Source organism: Crocodylus siamensis, chromosome 10 (genome assembly GCF_052110815.1).
Source record: "Crocodylus siamensis isolate JL-2025a chromosome 10, ASM5211081v1, whole genome shotgun sequence".
In the NCBI taxonomy this organism is placed as follows: domain Eukaryota; kingdom Metazoa; phylum Chordata; order Crocodylia; family Crocodylidae; genus Crocodylus; species Crocodylus siamensis.
In genome coordinates, this window is record NC_143404.1 from 7,436,209 (window position 1) to 7,455,877 (window position 19,669).

Sequence of the window (19,669 nt, forward strand, 5' to 3'; positions counted from 1 at the left end):
TACTGGAGATGTAAAGCCATTAGGGCACATGCCGAATAAACTGTGGAGCAATACCTATTCTGTACGTGGTACGTATATAGGGGTATGGCATTGACTACAAACCCTTGCGTTCGTGTAGTGATAAATAAACCATTTTGGGGATGACTTGGTGAGGAAGTCCAGCTAAAAACATGGCTTAGTACTGGAAACCAAGGAAAATAAGAATGCCAAAAATCTGCTCTTTTTCAAAGTTGGTGAAAGTACGGGGGCCAATCTATTAACTCTGAATTTTACATATGTTAAAAGAAATACATCTGCTTTTGGGGTAAACATTTTTTTTTTCTAGGGGCCCTGCTACATGTTCAAATTAAAGCTGGATAGAAACCAGCTATAGAGTTGTTACATATTTTCAAGCACTAATGTTGTAGCTGGTTGGCTCTTTTTATAGCTGGACAGTCATTATTATGGTGTGGTAATTACTTTGCATGTGGGGCTGGTCTAAATTTATTGCACAATTAAACCGTTAATGACTTTGCACTTGTGGCCTATCTTATTTTGCACGTGTGGCTGGTCTAAATTTACTGTGCAATTACCCAGATTTTTCATAGAGTTCATAGACATCAGGGCTGGAAGGGACCTCGGGAGATCATCGAGTCCAGCCCCCCGCCCAAAGGGCAGGAAGTCAGCTGGGCTCATAGGATCCCAGCAAGATAAGCATCCAATTTGCTCTTGAAGGTGTTCAATGTAGGTGCTTGAACCACCTCCGCTGGCAGACTGTTCCAGCCCTTGGGGGCTCGGACAGGAAAGAAATTCTTCCTTATGTCCAGCCTGAAACGGTCTTGCAGGAGTTTGTGACCGTTCGACCTCATCATCCCTTGGGGCGCTCTGGTGAACAGACGTTCCCCCAGATCCTGGTGGTCACCCCTGATAAACTTATAGGTGGCCATCAGATCACCCCTGAGGCTGTGCTCTTCCAGATAATCACATACGACACGTAATGGGTAGCAGGGGCCTATGTGACAGATGACACTGGCTTACCAAAAAATAGCGATGTGGAGGCAAGTCTGTACACACGCTCCAAGACTGAAGTGCGGCAACACCGACGAAGCCAAGAACCGGGTCTTGTACCTATATTAACTCCTTCCCTCACACTGAGGAAAACCTTTGGTCTGTTTAGGCAAAGTGCTTTGTCTTAGGCCAGTGTAAGTGCTGAGAAATGGACCCTTATGGCGACCCTCATGCCATTTTTAGCTCATTGTTAGGTGAATCAAAGATCCCTTTCAAAAACCGAGTGAGCTGCTCCAAGAAGAGATGCCCTTGAAATGAACTCTCGACCATTAATGCCAGAGGTAGGCTTGGAGAAACCTTTCAGCGTTCAGGAGTTCAGGCTAAACTCTCACATTTTTAAAACTGGAAATAGAGGATAACACCCAAGAACTCCCATGAAGCATGTACAGATTGAGGGCAGTTTACATGGTCATCTCATGAAAGGTATCTTAGCCCATGCACAGAAAAAACAAGCATTTTTTTCCCCCCTTTTCTCTATTATTTCGCTGGAAAAAAACCTCCTGATTTTACCACAGAGTAGTAAAAACCCTAGCATGGTTGGAAGACAAAGCGGACAAAACACTTCTAAACAAGCTTTCACCTTCTCTCCAAGGACTAGGTATTATATGTTGTGTGATGTACATTGCTCTGACCTCAAGGGCTCACTCCCTGCTTGGGCTCTCATAAAAAGGTGTTAGGCACTTCCCTCCCAGACACACAGCATGAGCTATGGTTAAATGGCATAATGTACCACTAATGAATAGATATGAGAAAGACTGATGTGACAATTTACAAATTATGCAAAAAATGAATACCCTACCTCCGTTTAGAACTGGCATTCATACATGATGATGCTAACTCTCGAGATTGTGTAGAGGGTAGAATAAGCCCAAATTTTGACAATGTCCCCCCTTACAATATGTTTATTAAAAACAAAGTCAATACAAATCCAGTTTGTGCATGTGTGTGTGTAAGCATGTACTTCATCGCTTTTTTCTCTAAAGCATAAAGCTAACATAAAAGAGACCAGTGCTTAGTGCCAGAGCTGGGTGCAATTTTTAACACAATTTACTACCATTTTTCAGTTAAACAAGCAGATCTGGTAGCCCAGAAACCTTCTGTAAGCATACACCCCTTTTGTTGAAGTTCTTATATACAAATTCATTTTCAAGGATTAAAGCTCATTTCTTGTGTTTGCTGCGAACCACCGACCAAAGTTCTCCAAGGTGCTGAAACTGCCGACCCGACGAACTCCGTTTTCCCCAGCTCTACCTGACTCTTATAGGTAACCCTGCAACAACAAACTGGTGGGTAATTCACCTTTTCTGAGAAACCCCGGTACAATAAACCACAATAACTTTGCAAGTGTCTGGCACATGTAGACATTAACTATTTAATCTTAATAACACTAGCAAAATCACTGGGTGTGTAATAGTATCCAAACCTATTGTACGAGGCTAAGGCAATCATAAGTTACTGAGCTATTAAGAGCCTTGCCCTTTGAGAAAGAACTGACATTCTCTGCACGGATGCTAGCCATACTGCAGCTGGTCTATCTTTTAGATGGAGAAAGAACGCCTTTCTGCAACCTTAACTGCCATTAAACATGGCTTTATTAAGATTAAAATAGAAGTAATAGAAATAACTAATCTTTCCCTGCAGAATTGGGCAATATTTTTCACGGTGCTCCAGTGTCTCTCCTAGGGAAAAATGGCTTCCTGTTCCTGTTGAGAGATGGAGTAAAACTCTCCCTACTAAGCAGGCATGGCTTTTACCAATTTTTATGGTAAACAGAAGGATAAAATGGACTTTGTAGATAAGGTAGAGCACTCAACAATGTCTTTGAAACTTGAATAAATAAGCAAGAGTAATATGTTGGGTGGTTCCTTATTCTTGATAGAGAGAAGGAAAAGAAATTTTAAAAAAACCCACAACAGAATAACAGTGTCCTATCACTTGTCGTGCTTGGTTGACCTTTGTAGACAATGGCCAATAAAATAGATAGCATAGTAAAACAAATACAATTAACTCAGCAGTACCCTGATAAATCTACCCAATTTTAGTAGGCTAAGCTGAGCAATTTTATTTTTCAGTTCCCAGTGGGACACTGTTTTTCTAAATCCCACCTTCAAAACCAGGTATTTTCTGTGTCAAAACAAGAGAAAGAGCAAGGAAGAGAGAGGGAAAGAAAAAAGAACTGCAAAACACTGTCAAACTAATTAAGGAACAAACCAGTGCTATTCCTATATCTACAGCTAATGACTATCACCTTTTTTTGTATTAAAAGATAAGACATCAAAATATCAACGGCTTGTGTATTCAAGCTTGCATATACAATAGCTTTGAGGAACTGCCCCGTGTAAATCACTGAGAATTAAACAACAGACGGCCCAAGAAACAAATACTCGCTCACACTGGTCAGGCCACTAAAATGTAGGGTTCAGGTGTTCATCACAGGAAGAAATTACCCCCAAAGGAGTGCTTGGATTTATGCCAACACCTCATTAGCATTTCGCACTACTGGCATCACATGAAAACAAGCAAGAGAAAACAGACATGCAAGAGATACGGGGGAAATTAAAACAACGGTGTCAAGGTTTATGGTTAACACATCTAACACACATTTTTAAAAAAGGCAAGTGTTTGTTTAATGCAGAAACAAAAATAAAAGTGGCAATTTTATTAAAAGCCTGGCTCCTTTTCTGGGTGAAGTTTCAGAAAAGCCCAAAGAGACTTTCTTTATACAACAGCCTTCTCTCCATGAAACCAGGCTGGGCACCAGCTTTCTTGCAATGATCAACCTCTTCCCTTCCCTGAATTTGCTTTCCAATGCAATGTAAGCCAAAAAATAAGTAGGCAGATCAGTCCTGGTAGAAATATGCACAGGCTCACATACCTGTTGGGATGGTTTTGCAGCCTTATTTGTCATGGGGCCATCACTAACAGAAAATAAGGTTTTTTGGGTGGTATACACCCTGGATAGTTTACGGCTGGAAATGGGGATTAGTTCACTCATGGTGAATAGATGTAGTTGTCAACACTGCCTCCTTGGTCAGACTAGCCCTCTGATGTGTAATTTAGAAGGACAGATGTTTTATCTGGGAACTTGTCCAAATCTTTAAAAAAATAATTAGTGAGGCACTCAGCACTGGCTTCTTTTGTCGGCAACAATGGCACCGGCAGCACTGAAGAGGAATGCTGAGTAAACATCTGGACTTCTAAATCTCAGTACAGAAGTAGATACAGGGTATGGACAGATGAACAAATTATACTGATTTAAAAGGCCAGGGAGGGGAGAGGGGGTTACTTACCATGCATCAGCTGCTCTGCAGTAACTGTTCTGGGTTTCCACTCCTATCTTGCCTTATGTGGAAGTTAACTGCGGTAATTTATCCGTCTTTAATTTAGGGGTAAGTGGTCCCAGTTCAGCTTTCATTTATTGAGAGACAGGAGCAGGCATGCGGAGCAACTTCTCTGTAGCAAGTCCTCCCTCCCCTTTCCTTTTAACTCAATATCACTTGTTCATCTGTCCAAGCTCAAAACATTTGGAGTTTTGCTGTGCAAGTCTGACCAACTCTGGGATGACAAACTAACTGGAAATCACCAGCGATTTAGATGCATTAAAACAATTGTCCCAGTTATGTTAATGCCTGCTCTTTTTTCACTAATTCCTTTGCTTTCTCTGCTGTTCTCAAGGGAAAATAAAGGAAAAAATGTCCTCCTTGTACGAACATGGGAAGCAAAGAAGTCTTGACGAGGCACTTTGCAAGGCTTCAGAAATTGGGTTCAAAAAGAGAAATTTGAATGGATAAATTATGTCCAATTTACAAGAAAACTTGCTCCACTCTAGAGCATGCCAGAAGGCCCTTTTATGAGCGGTGTGCCTCTTAAATATGCAAGGTATGTCCTTCAGGTCTCTGGCAGACCTTACGCTTAACCAGTTAATCAAAGTTTAATTAGTAACCTGCCCACACCTTCATGCAATTAGTGGTGCAAAAGGACAGGGAATAGGCCACAATGTTATTACACACAATATGCTCCCATCATACCTAAAATTAAACAAGTAGCCAGGCCAATAGGCTGATAGGCGCTCCCAGCCTCAGGGGTGCATCGGAGCCCTTGAGCTGATTGCCTTGCTGCTTGCCGGTGCAGGGGGAGCCCTAGATCATGATCCTGGGATCTGCTGCTCTGCAAGTGCAGCACGGCAAGAGGTTACATTGTACCTTTAACTGAACGTCTGCCAGAGGCTCCAGATTCATCTCTTCCCAGTATGTTTTTGGTCATGGATCCAACCTGACCCAACCTTTGCTTCTGCCAGGCCTGCCTAATTTGCACCGTAAACACCTCAAAGCAAAGAGCTTTCCAACTTGTGTGTCTGTTAAATACTCGACATCCTTCCAGTGTCATTCACAATGGATAAGAAGTTCTAGGGCCAGATTCCTGATGTCCATGAAAGTCCGTTTTATCCGCCATTGTCATGTCCCTGCCCCAGCTTACAAAGTGCGCACCTCAGCACAAAGAAAATAAAACAGCTACGTCTTGTGCTGCTGTTGGTGGTTTGAAAATTAGCTACATTATTCATGGAATAAGCACGCTTTCACTGTGCCGTAACTACTCAACAGGCCAGTTAATCAGCTGCTGCAAATCAGTGTAGCTCTACTTGGGAGCCTCAGCGGTGACATTTGATGTTGCTCTGTTGTTTGCTTGTTTTCTTTTTGCTGAGCTTACGTGCTTTGTAAAGCTGCTGCAGCAAGTTGATAATGATGCACGAAATGGAAAATCCTTTTGAGTGCACACAAACACACACAGAGGGGTGTGCAATGCAATCACTGTGGTGCTGTGTTATTTGATGCTTCTGACTTTACATATACAGATCTGCAGGACATATACAGATCTGCTCTGATCTTGGTTACCCCAAGGAAAGACCAATGTAACTTGATAGAGTGCAGTGGAGTTACTCCTGATATAACTGAGAGTGGAGTCAGACAAACAGGATTCAGGCCAGGCACTGAAGAACGAACACATCCTTGCAAAATGAGCACCAAATTCTCTATTGAAACAACACCATCATTTCTAGTCAACAGAGAATTTGGGCTGGCAACTTTCTTTATTGGTATATCTACCCTCTGAGGCAATTATAGCTAGCTAGAGACTTTGAGAGTAAAAGTCCTTTGGAGAGATACGCACTAGTATCTTGCATGAAGAGTAATTTTCAAAGCACTCCAAAGCTGGCTGGAAAATGGCTGGAGACTTTTCAAAGTAAGTTTTTAATTCTTTTTTTCTGTCACGGTGTTGCCCAAAGTCTATGTGAAACAGCTGCAGGCAGTGCAAAAGTCCTAGAGAGATTGCATTAACTGCCATTACTTCTGTTCTACTTTGGTCAAGTAGTTTGATTGCTTTTAATATACTGGATGTGGAAACAGTCCCAAGAGTATTTGCCTTAGTATGTGCAACATTTATTCACGTTATGATAGATCAGTTCTTTCTGAATGGGAAAGAGAAACTACATAACCTGCAAAACATCATGGTACTATTAAGTACTTCATGTAACCATACACACAACATCACTCTCTAGTTCATTTTATGCTGAAAGCCGTAGTATACAAATGCTTTAAAAAAAAAACAAAACTTTCTGCCATATGGCAGAATATATTTCAGAAAAAAAATGTGGTCCAAGTCACGAGATGTCACCTGAATTCAACTGGATGAGGCTCTCCCCTCAAAGAAGGATTTTTTTTTTTTTCCTATGAAAGTTAATGATTGCAAAATTGATCCCAGAAGTTCAAGACCTATTTGTGTGAATGTACATGTGAGTAGCTCTATTGATTTCAAAAGGATTACTTGGGTGAGTTAAGTTGCTTATTAAAAGCTTAGACATGGTGCTGCTCCAGATTAATTCAGGGACACCCATCATCGTTTTATGCTTTCTCACCATGCCAGTTTAATCCCATTTCTCTGCAGGAAAAATCCTCAGGAATGAAGTTTTGATTATGACAAGTGAGTTTTACATGGAAAGCTCTCAACTCAGAGGCAGCAGGATCAGATTGGGGCAGTCAACAGCCTCCCAAGGACTCCAACAGTGTCACATGTTTGTCCTACTTTAAAGTTTCCAGAAAGTTCACACTGATTTTTGAAGTCCTTTCCCTGATGCTTAAGACTTTGTTGACTCCATTTGATTTTTCTGAACATCTTTCAGTTTCAATCTTTCATTTCCAAATGGTTCCTTTTGGGTGATGTTTTCCAGGGGAGCTGGAGAGATTTAGTCACCTGAGCTGAAGGCACAAGGTGCATATATCACTTGTGCTTTTCTTCCAGCTCCAAAGCTCAGGCTTTAACGCTGCCACAGCTGCTGCTGAACTAGCAGCAGTTTTCAGCAGTAGGTGTGACAGCATTAAAGCCTGAGCTTCAGATCTGGAAGAAAACAGGGAATGATACTCAGAACCCAATTGCATCCCTCCACTTAGTAAGGCGGCATAGCCTCCAGCAGCCACGGCAATGTTCCCATTCCTCCATTCCAGTGTGGAAATCATCTTCTTCGCTTAAAACATACGGCCCAATTTAGGATGCCTAACTTTTGGAAAAAAAGGTTTATGCCAGTAAATATGGTAACATATTTTATCATGGAAGTGCATTGAGACTCTCTTCATATTTCATGGAGTCCCATAGCTACAGTTGTCTAAACAACCCCTTTGCAGTGCTGGTAGGATGGATGTTGTACAGCGCTCTTCTCCTTAGGGGGCCCCATGTTCCAGCTGATCTTTCTGGACTAGTTCCAAACCCTTGCTGGCCTTGATGATTATAAATAGCAAAAGATATTTTTGGCCATGGAAGGAAATGCCATTTAAGTATGAAAAACATGTCCCGAGACTTTTTTTAAATGTTAAGTTTCAAGTTCATTAGGGTTGGTTGTCCTCATTTTATTGTAGCTCATGAAACTGCAGAGACTTAATGGAATGTAACTGGCAGCACGCCCTTACCTGTGTACCAGCTGCTTGCGGCTTACACAAATAGCAGTTTCATAGTCGTGAGTGACGCACACTTTATGTGGGCTGCACTTCACCTTCAGACATGGATCTTTGGATGGATCAAGAGCTATTAAAGACAAAATTAAAAATAGGAGAGTTAGAAATGAAAGTGAAGTGCTCTGCCTGCTCGTTAATTCAAAATAAAGGATATGCAACTAGTAGGAATTCATGCTCCCACACCATTTAAATATATATCTCTACACGGTGCAGTGTAGGCTGTTGCTGTTAGCAAGATACATATAGAACTGGGGTGCATACGGGAGGCTTAATGGTTAAAGGTTGTCATTTAAGGTGTATAACATGATTATTAAAGATGGAGAGCTCACACTGTGTTAGAGTCACATTGTGCATGGCTCTTCATTATACCACAGTTAACAGAATCAGGTCCTATATCAAGTACAGCGTCTACCCTTATAACTTGCCTTTTCAGAAGCTGCTGTTTTATTGGACTTGATAAATTCCATCTATACCATAAGACAACAAGGTAGATAGGAGAGGGATATTACTGCAACTTATATGGGTTATCTCATCTGGAGGTTTGGGGTAGCGTAAAATACACCCAGAAAAAGAAAAAAAGAAAAGGTTAAATACAATATTAAAAGCTTCTTATGTAGAAGAAACCTCCCCTCCCACACTTTTTTAGAAATGTAAATCTAAAGGCTTAAAAACCTCATTAGATGAATTCAATCAAATGTCAGCCTGATGCAAAAATGCCGAAGCAGAAGGGCAGTCATAATAATAAAACCATTGTACATGTATACAGCACCCTGCCTCACAAAGGAAACAAAAAACTTCACCAGAAACACAAGACTTACTTCATAAAGCATGTAAATATGGTCACATCTGGCTGAAATCCCACCACTGTTTGATGGTGCACAGCCATGCCACAAAATAGTGCAGGACTTGAAGAAACGGATGGTAGAGGCCCTAATGAAAACACAGGGGGATTTTAGGGATTGTCAACAGAAAGTAATTACCAAAGCTGGCATGGGGCCAAGACGCAAGGATTAAAACCCCTGCTCATCTGAAAAGGATCTTCCGAGACTATGAATGGCTGAGCGGCCCAATGTTTTAACAAGGGGCTCCTTAAAAAGCCAAAAATCGTCTTTGATAGACCATTTGTCCCAGGGGTGAGGTGCAAATGCAGTTAGGAGGGGTGACCTATTAATTTGTTTTCTGATTTACATACAAAATGCCTTGCCGTAATTCCAATCAAGGAAACAGGCAAGACGTGTATATTATACTGAACTTTACCAGAAAGCGTTTATCCTTTTTCGCTGTAACAAACCGTGCGTGGCATGTGCGTGTGCACGTGTGTGTGCGTAGGTCTTAGGAGCATCCTCTGAAGAGATGCCTTTTTAAAATACATCGGTGGAGTCAAGCCACCATTCGAAAGGGTTCTTCCAAAGCAGGCTTATGAGGCTCAGGAATAAGCCATGTCTGGAGAGGGCTAATTCATCCTTTCCAGACATGGCTTTCCAGGAGGCGTGTGTAGATGAAATGGGGGCCCTAAATTGAAGTGGTGGGTTTTTAAAAACACTGCTTCAACTTAGGGGCCTTTAAACCCTTGTGTCATGTACACACCCACTTACCTGCCTCTGTGACGGCGGGGGGGGGGGCGGGCGAGCTGCTGGCTGGCCGAGCAGTCCCTGGGCCGCAGGGGGGCTGGTGTTTCCCTCCATGGCAGCGGTGGGCCCCCCCCAGGTGGCACCCGCCCGCAGGCACCCAGCTCGGGCAGTTCTGGGGGGGCACCGCAGCTGCAGAGGGAAGCACCAGGCCCCCGTGCAGTTCAGGCAGGCCCTGGGGAAGGGTGTTGGGGAGTTCAGGCTCGCCGCTTTTTTTTCCCCTCTCTGGGGTGGAGCTGCCTTTCCAGGCTGCTGACAGGCTGCCTGCAGGGCTTCCTGCAGAGCCCCTGCGCTGCACAGAGCCCGGTGCTTCGCTCTGTGGCTGCAGAGGCAGCAAACTCCTTAGAGAAGTTTTAGTTTGCTGCACCCCAAATCATTTAAGGCGCATTGTGCTGCCGAATTTGCTACAGTGAGTGGAATGTATGTGCCATACACCACCAAGGCGTGCAAACACCAACATCATTAAAGTGGTGCAAACCCATTTAGCCTGCTTTAAAGTGATGTGCACACATGCCCCCCGTTTCATCTACACATGGCCTGTGACTGTCAGAGGGAGGGAAATCACCTCCAACTCCCCTTCGGTTTTGTGGTAGTATGCTAATAAGTGATCTCTGGAGGCACCAAAGGAACTTCCTCCAGCACGTGGACGACATTGTCCAGACCTGGACTTTGGGTCACACCCAACAGACCAACAAGATTGCCTCTGCACACAACTAAACAATTTTATATTCATTTTAGGCACACTTCCATTTCATCATGAGGTCCCCATTGGCTTCCTCCAGAAGATCCCCCCCGGATTCCTGCTTCTTTCCTCCCTCACTACTTAACTGAAGCATTTGTGTTTTCATTTTCAAACTCTGTTTGTGCATTTCATTATCCAGATCGCTTTCCCCATTCTTGGTAAATGCCCAGGGAATTCCCTAAAATGGCATTACTTAAGGGAAAAAAAAAGAAGAAAGAAAGAAAGGGAAAAAGCTAAGTTATTTTTAAGTTCCAACTCAATTACCACTGACATTTTCCACATAGAAGAGAACGTATTTCTAACAACTAGAGGGTTTCTTTGCTCTCCTGCAGAGTTAAAGTGCTGCAGCTGTTCTACTTTGGTTTAAGTAGTCAGAGCTACAAGCGCTCACCACATTAACACCCATTACAGATTTGTGATGGGCAATTGAGCACAATAGTACATACGTATTTAGTAGAATGCCTTCAGTGCAAGATGCTGGAATTCTTAAAAACAAAACAAAAGCATTAAAAGCTTTTGCTTCTAACACAATTACATTGACGGAAAAGGTAAAATGAGGGGGAAAGGTCATAAGTTTTCTGCACTATTGTTAGCAAATATCAACATCCAATGACACTTAGCCAAATAAATACACAAGGTTTGATGGTCATGCCAATGCCAGTCTAGCTAGGTCAAAAGGAAAAATCTCGCTGGGATTTTTGGTTTTGCTTCCTGGTTCTCTCCTTTCCGAATAAAGGCAAGCATCAGCGTGTTGCTGGAACACATACACGCTTGGATGTTGTTGCTGGTGCCACATGTCCTCATTGCAAGGGGTTGTATCAACAGAAGACAATGAGCACCTTGTATATGAGCTGAGGGCTTATGGTTGCCAAGATTGTTATGTTGCTGGAGCGCATTCTCACTGGCATTGTGTCGGAGGCCGTATGTTGGCTGAAGACCTGCATGTTTGGGGAGATGGGTTTATTCAGGTGACAGAAAGACTGGATTTTGCCAGTTTAAATCAGATCTGTATATGGAAACATGCACCAGAAAGCAACTTCTGTGAAGAAAACTTTGCCAAATTCCCTTTAAAGTCCTGCAAGTAGGGCCTGTGGACTAAATTCAACTCAATTTATGAAAGATATAAGTTTGGCATTTGGGGGAAAATTCAGCTCCACTTCTCCATAGTAATCAGTTGTGGTCTGGCATGAATAAGGGGAGCACAGTTTGGGCCATTATGAAGAATGAGGTAACAAATGTGCCTTCTTTTAAAAGTCCTTTTTTTTAATTGAAGAATTCTAGCCCAACTACTTGGCTTTCCAAGATACACTTAGCACTGCATGCGAGGCCTAAGGCCCGGGATAAAAGAAATGATGCAATTGTACACTAAGCTAGCTGCAAAACACAAAACATATGTTTTAACGTGAATTAAACAAAATGGATGAAATATTCTGCACCAAAATTCACAAGTATTCTGTAGGCCTGGAAAGCTGATTTGGCATAACTGGCAATGGGCAAGGTAAGCCCTGACAATTGCCACACATCATCCCTCCACAGGTGAATGCACCCCACTTGGTATTAAGAAGAATAGAGTCTCATCTTATACCTGGACTGTTGATAATTTATACGCCTGAAAGCCTTGGAATGACTGATGACATCTCTTTTTGCTCTCCATAAGCAAAATTGCAAGCAAAATATGCACAGAGCCAGCTTAGGTACAAAGTTAAAGTAAATGACCATGGCAGGCAAAACAATGTTCATTTTTGTAGACTGTTGGAAAACAAGACAGAATAAAGAAGCATGCCAAGGCCAGATTGGCTCCATCTGCAAAACAAGCCCAAGGATAACTTAGTAGGGCAGAAGTAAGTTTGGAAAGAAACAGGTTGGAGGTGACAGACTGATGCTGTGAAAGGTAACTGGTGAGGATTTCTAGCAGGACCATATGTGGAATATACAGAAGAGGGCTGTAATAGGATATAAAAGTCTAAAGAAAAAACTCCAGTTTGGGGAGCTGTCATTAAGGTAGAGGAGACCACACTGGTCAACAAGGTGACCCCCAGTGCCATGAGGATACCTGATCAGCTGAGTCATTGTGCATCATTAGGAAGGCATAAGAATGCCTTTACAGACTGACTGAGTAGTGCTATTACTTATATGTTCAATCAAGTTGGATTTGGGACTGGAATAGGACTACTGATCATTTCATTCCATCCATGCCACCCCTTGATCAAAACTGAATGTAACATACCCCATTACATGGTACAGGTATGGCACCGAGTACACATGGAAAAATTGGAAATTATCTGAATGGTTGTTTGGTTGAGATACAAGAATAGAGAAGACGTGGAATTAAATGTTGGCCATGTCCAAGCTGGCTTCCATTTCACACCCAAGGCTCACAACTTCTCTGGACTTCTCATCTTTAAAATATGAATGATTAATAATAATAGTTGCAGTACTTCATAGAGGTGTTGTGAGCCTTAATTCATGAATGCTTCAAAAGTACCTGAAAACCCTTCAATGGAAAAAATTCTAGAAGGTGTTGTTATAATGTACTAGAACTAGTACTGAAACAAAATGTGTTGGGCTGATTTTTTGACAATTTTGCTGGGAATGCAGAATGTGGACTCTATGTCTGAAATACGAGGCCACAAACATGATGCAAATTCTGAGAAGGTCCTTCATGCAGTAAGAAAGTTGGGGATGCTATGCTAGTATTAAGCAAGGCAGGCTCTAAAGACAGAACCCAAGATAAGCAATAATTTCTGAAATGTGCTAATCAAAGATCATGCTTTGTTAATCAGGTTTCTACATGACTAAGAGCAGATGCTCATCATCTGCAGAAGCCCCTTGAGAATACAATGAAACATAAAAACTGTACTTCTCATTACAGCGTTGTGTCCTAAAGCAATGAGTGTCAAGGCTATGAAACGAAGAGCTAAAAATACAAACAAATAAATGAAGGTAAGGGAAAGAGGACAGGAAAACAAGAAGAATTTTTTTTATGATGATCTTGTCCTATTGCTGAGTTCAGCTTCATTAAAAATCCACTACCATTAAAAGAAAACTGCAACCATCCTCTTAACATACAGACTGGGATCAAGACATTCACTTTTCTACCCGTATTCCTTTTGGACTCTGAGCACACAATACCACTCTTGAGGCCAGCATTTATGGAACGGTTAATGGATGGGAGACTTCAGTGTCTTCTGCAGATGGTGGATTAGACTTGGCTGAAAACCTTATGCTGGCACATATGTCAGCTGGAAAATGCCGACACATCAGGACTGAAACATTTCATGGGATGCTACAGAATCAGTTGAATGTTTCAGTGCAAGTCTTCTCTCCTTAAATGGACTCCTGCCAGCTGGGCTCTCTCTTTTCCTGCCAGCAGCTCTCCCATGTGGCTTGACTCCCCCGGGCAGCTGGCTACCTGGGGAGTCCAGCAGGACCAGGAGGCCATAATGAAGTGAACAATTCCATCTCAGTTGTCCCAAAGTAAAAATGTTCAGATTTCCTTTTCTTCCTTTTGTGAAACTTTGGGATATTTAAATTTGTGCCCAATGACTCGAAGTATGTGCAGCACAGAAACTGCCAGGGTGCAAGGCTTTCATCCTAGGGTGCTTTTTCCATGCCCGAACCAAAGCCAATTTATTCCAGCTGTGAGCGTGGAACCAGAATTCCAGGCGTAGTCATTAAGGGGCAAAGTACACATGCACAGCAGTGCACGTGAGACTCCATTCTTCACCCAAACTTTATTATTCATACCAACCTCAGTACCTTATTAAATCTATAAATCCTCTGTGGTTCCTTCTTAGAGCTACCAAAATAATTGGGAAATAAACACTAGTGATTGCATCAGGACATTAACTGCCTCCTAAAACTACATTAGTATCTCTTTTCTACATGGCATTGATAAGGAAAGTATTACAAATACCTCCTCTCTGCTATCCAGAGAAGAGAACATTTTGTTATGAATAATACAAATTCTTCTCTCCCCTGCCCGTTCCCCGTCACAAATGGCTGCGAGTTACCATTATAAATCAATGTTGGACAAGAGTGAGATACTTTTCTATTACATTTTATGTTGTTATATATTGTTACCATAAAGGAAGACTTATGACTGCAAGGAAACTTTGGAGTTCAGAGCATGGATATACATACAGAGGGTTGTAATACAAGACCATATTGTAGCTGTGGGTCATGTGTTAATCACAACAGCGCAAATTTATTTTTCGCACATTTGAGTTTGGAAGGGGGATAACAAATATATACCCTCAAAGTATTGCAGCAATGGATGTGAAATCCTGCCAAAATTGTACAACTCATCCATAAAAAGATTTATGGGCTTGACTTTGTTTTTTAGGACCATTCATTTGGGAAATGGAGAAATTCCAACCCCAGGCCTATTTAGTAAGGCTGATATAAAAATAAGCCATGCAATCAAAGAAAAAATGGCAGTATGCAAACTTTTTTTTTAAAATCATTTTCAAAATTGCCCTGCAATAAGTACTATGATCACCTCAAAACAAAAAGACTTTTGGATAATGAAATGTCAAAAGCAGTTGCTTCACACAATCCCCTTGGAGCTGTTCTCAGTAGAAGAGAAAACAAGAACATCTGTTAAGAAAGGTAATATGAACTAGAAAATGGGACCTGCTGTCTACAATGCACACATTCTAGTGAGCTTGGTATCACGGAGAATGATAATAAAACACTGCATCTAGATTAGATGACGCACTGAAATGTAGATAAGCATTTTATGGGATTACATGCTATTTGTTTCTAGCAGTGCCCTACCAAGATACAGGGGCTCTACAACTTTGGAGAAAACCACAACCCCTGCTTGTACAAGCGAGCAATTAGGATGGAGTGAGAAGCCCCCTGCAGCTCTAGAGCTTGTGGAAAACCTGGGGTAAATGGAAAGTTCCTATTCATTATGCTAGAGTGCTCCCTGCCTAGCATGGAAGTATAACAGTGGCTGAGGCTGAAATTCAGACCCAGGGGGCAAGGTCTCAGGTTATTCCCTGACTGTCATTCATAGCTCAGCAGCCTAGCAAGTGGCCAGAGAAAGCAGGGATTAAGCAGCTCAGTACTGACGTGAAGAGGCGTTGGATACTTCCATGGGCAGGAAGACAACATGAAGCAGGTAGCCTTAGGCCGTGTGTAGACAAAACAAGAGGCGTGTGTGCACGACACTTTAAAGCGGGCTTAATGCTTTTGCACTGCTTTACTGGTGTCGGTGTTTGTACTTCTTGGCGGCGTACTGCGCATTAGTTCCAGCCACTGCAGGAAATTTGGCGGTGTAATGCACGTTAAATGATTTGGGGCGCAGCAAACTAAAACTCCTTCAAGGAGTTTTAATTTGCTGCCCCTACAGAGGCGGAGCGAAGCACCAGGCTCCGTAGGAAGCCCTGCAGGCAGCCTAGCAGCGGCCCGGGAAGGCAGGCTCCACCCCAGAAAAGCAGAGAGCTAGATCTATTTTTTTTCCATCCCTGGAGTCTGCCTGCCTGAGGTGCACGGGGGCCCAGTGCCTCCCTCCACGGATGCGGTGCCTCCTGGGACTGCCTGGGCCAGGCGCTGCCTGGGGATTGTGGGAGAACCGCTGCCGCAGAGGGAAGCACCAGCCCCCCGTGCAGTCCTGGGACTGCTCCACCTACCTGCAGCTTGCCATCTCCTCCCCATCGGAGAGGCAGGTAAGTCAGCGGGGTGTGTGCACAACACAGGGGTTCAATCAGGCCTAAATTGAAGCGATGTTTTTTTAAAACCCACCACTTCAATTTAGGGCCCCTGTTTTGTCTACACACATGCTTAGACTCCATACCCCACAATCACACACTGAATTCATAGGCCCAGCACTCATTAAGAAACAAATTATCTCTACTCTTTACTAGGGGCAAGGCACCAGAGAGGCACACCTTGGCTAACCCATGTTAAAAGTTTTACTGTAGCCAGACAAGTTCTAGTTTCAACGTATGGCAGCTGCTGGAGGTTATCTTGCCAGCAGGGTTTACCTTGACTATTGATTCGTTAAAGCAGGAACAGCCCAGTCTCCAATAGAGTATTAGCATATGGTAAGAAATGGACCTTCCTTACCAGCGTATGTGGACAACTATAGTCAGCTGTGTTCTGATCTTTTCTTCTTCACAACATGATAACTTCCAAAGCGTGTGAAGTAATATGTAACAGATGTGTGTACTGAGTGCATACAGCATTAAAGCTCCAAAAATCAGGAACCTTTATGATACCAGAATGAGCCTATGAGTCAATAGATTCCCGTTACAGGCCAAGCTGCTTTTTCTGGTCTACTTGATTTTAAAGTAGTTCAGTAAGGCACAGCAATGACTTGATAAGAACTGCTTTTGCTTACTGCGGCTGGGTGGAATCGTTGCTCTCATATTGTAATATTGTTAATACTCTTGTTTTTACAAAATACTATTTAAAAGAACAGATTAAGAAAAAATAAAAGTATCGTTCGCAAGTAATTACTAATGGGTTTTATTCCGCTCCTGCAAATCTCTGCATAAATCATTCTGCTTCGTTAGAGAGAAGATTGCAGCTACCCCTCCCCCAAATCTAGATGAGAGTATGTCTTCGATTAACACACTCAGATATTTAACTCACATTCTCTCTTTCCCCCCCCCTCTCTCTTTTCACATAATTATGCATAGTAATTTGCATACGGGAATCAATTCAGCTAAAAATTAATTACCACAGGCCTGAATGCTTCAAGCATGTATGTGAATTATTTTCAGTAAATGAACTTCACAATGCAAGAAAACAGCAACAACTCAAGCTGTCAGCATTTATTCAGTCGCTGCATTGGTTTTTGTTTTGGAGAAACTGTAACATTTGAGCAGTTGAAGATATCAGTATCATGGAAAGAAACATCTATTTTCATTTATAGAGGCACGTTCAAAAATCATTTCTCATAACCAACCTATAATTTCTTTTGACACTGCTGAGGGCCAGCCAAGCTAAAGATATTGTAAAGGACTGTGCTGATGTGCTTCCCAACTAACATGATAAGAACCTGAATAATAAAAGTTGGGTTGACAAATGTGTAGAAATGCAATGCAGTTAGTTATAATAGGCAGAGAGGGGAGAGGAAAGATAGGACTGGATGTCGGTAAGAAGCCTGCTGATGGTGGATATACTTTGCTGCATATTATCACATGAATATAAGTATTTTTATTTGCTCGACATATATTATCATTGAGATTTATAACACCCCCCCCACCCAAACCTGCATGCTCTTGGTATACTTGCAAAATGCAGATAGTCTCCGTGAAATACAAAGCACTCTCAGCTCTGAGGGAACTTATCTGAATGCCATGCACTTCCCTGGACTAAGGCTGCTGTAATGCCACATTGTTCCCTGAATCAATTTAACCAGCAAAAACTCAAGGCCTGGTTCTGCAAGGCCCTGAGCACCTTCACTTGTTTTAGAACAGCCTACAAATCACAGAATCAAGTAAAAGTAAAGTAAAGTAAAACTAAAGAATTGCCTTCACCCCTGCTCCCACACCTCCTGTCACAGCAAGTGTCATAGGAAACTATAGATACAGCAAGTTTTGCCATCAGAAAGCAATTTAAACTTAAACTGGATCAAATCCTACTATAGGAAATAAAATCATAAAAGAAAAGGGATTATTGGAAATTGAGTCAGAGTACTGGATACCTGTATTTTAGGATGAGAGAGATTTAGGATCAATAGCCTAGCATATTTACTTACACGGAGTAAGATTTGAATCCTAGATTTACCTGGGGACAGGATATAAATATTATGCTTACAGCTTTAAAATTTATCTTGATAAAGCAAGTGTGCAAAGGAAGAGGAAAAGCCATTAAAAACCGCTGCATGATTGCTTTGTTTTCCAGCTAAAAACAGGTGTGCCTTTCATGATCATGCCTGCAAGCAACCAGCAGATGCAAGCATACAGCACTCTTATTAGTCCAGTAAAGTGTAACCTGGCATCAATACCGCAGTGCTCCCATAAGTTTCAATTGCTTTCTCTGTGTGTTAATCTGTGCTTGGATGTGACTGTCTGTGGCAGCGCTGCCACATGTCCCGGAAAGATCAAGGCCAGACTGGGCTTAAAACACTGGTTAGACATAAGGACGCTGGTCTGGTTTTCCACTTGATCACTGGCATTAGCAAGTTCTGAGGGTACAGACAGGGCTGTGCGCCTGAGCTCCCCGTTTTCTATATGCTTTTGGCATAGGCATGTGGGTCCAGGTGTTATGGTCTTGTGCTCAGCGTCCCAGGGACTCTCTCTCTTTGATACGGCTTCAAGCTGCCTGCGATGTAAGCACCACAGGCCATAAAATGCAGAGAGCGACAGAAGTACAACTTCAGATTATGAAGTCCCGTGGCTGGTGGCTTATAAAAACACATGCAAACATCTGCCCACTCACATACCAAAAGCTGCCTTTGGGCATAATTTGTAGTAAAGGGAAGGTCATGGATCTGGAGAATGCCGAAGGTCCAACCTCAGCCGTATGCTCTCTTTCCAAACAGATCTATGCCTGGGTCAGGCTGCATCCCTCTCCTTCCCAAATCGTTCTTCTCCTCCTCCCAGCCATGTTCTATCTGCCTTTTTCCACGGCAATATCTTAAAGGGCCCAGCTATGAACTTGCTGATTCCAGCTACTTCTGCTTCTACTCTGCTCCAGGTGCAACTGTTCTGGATGCAGATATGTTGCACTTTCAGACTGAATTTTTAACATAGACTGTGTATGGCATGCTGGTTATAAAACTAATTGTGGGAAGGCAGGGAGACATCACTTTGGGTCCAAACGCTGCTAGAATGGTTCCTATGGGTAGCTTGGACTGGGTGAATGCAGAAGAACCGCATGGCCAAGAAAATGGCCCCCAAATCAGACAGTACATAGCTGGCAGCTATGTCCACTCCAGTGATTTGATCCTGAATCTTGTGATACTGGATGTTTCACATAAATCTCCAGCTCCTGGAGGCATGTCCTTACAGCAAAAGATCAGCTTTCATGTTAAACCAAAATAAACTTCCAGTCCTAAAGGCTCCAGAGAAAACCTTGAAAGCAGAAATGCTAACAACACAAAACCTAAAAGGCACAGGAAAACCTCCCGAATGACTATTTTTTAAACATTCTGATGAATCTAAAGTGAATCTCCTAATTTTTTACTGCTCAGGATCGGCAATATGGGTGCATCTATATGAGACATTTACTGTACGGTAGACTAATTAGCTGCACAGTAAATATCGTGTGTGTACACGTGTGGCCCAATTAGG

The 19,669-nt window shown here is 42.4% G+C and overlaps 1 protein-coding gene across 2 annotated transcripts in view; it reads right to left on the minus strand.

Annotated features, from left to right (window-relative positions):
- SPOCK1 (SPARC (osteonectin), cwcv and kazal like domains proteoglycan 1) overlaps nt 1-19,669 on the minus strand; it is a 503,870-nt gene that overhangs the window by 201,279 nt on the left and 282,922 nt on the right. For both annotated transcript variants that reach the window (XM_090064911.1, XM_090064910.1), the window contains exon 4: nt 8,004-8,118. In XM_090064911.1, coding sequence (XP_089921037.1) covers nt 8,004-8,118 — 115 coding nt within the window. The remainder of the gene's footprint in view (nt 1-8,003; nt 8,119-19,669) is intronic.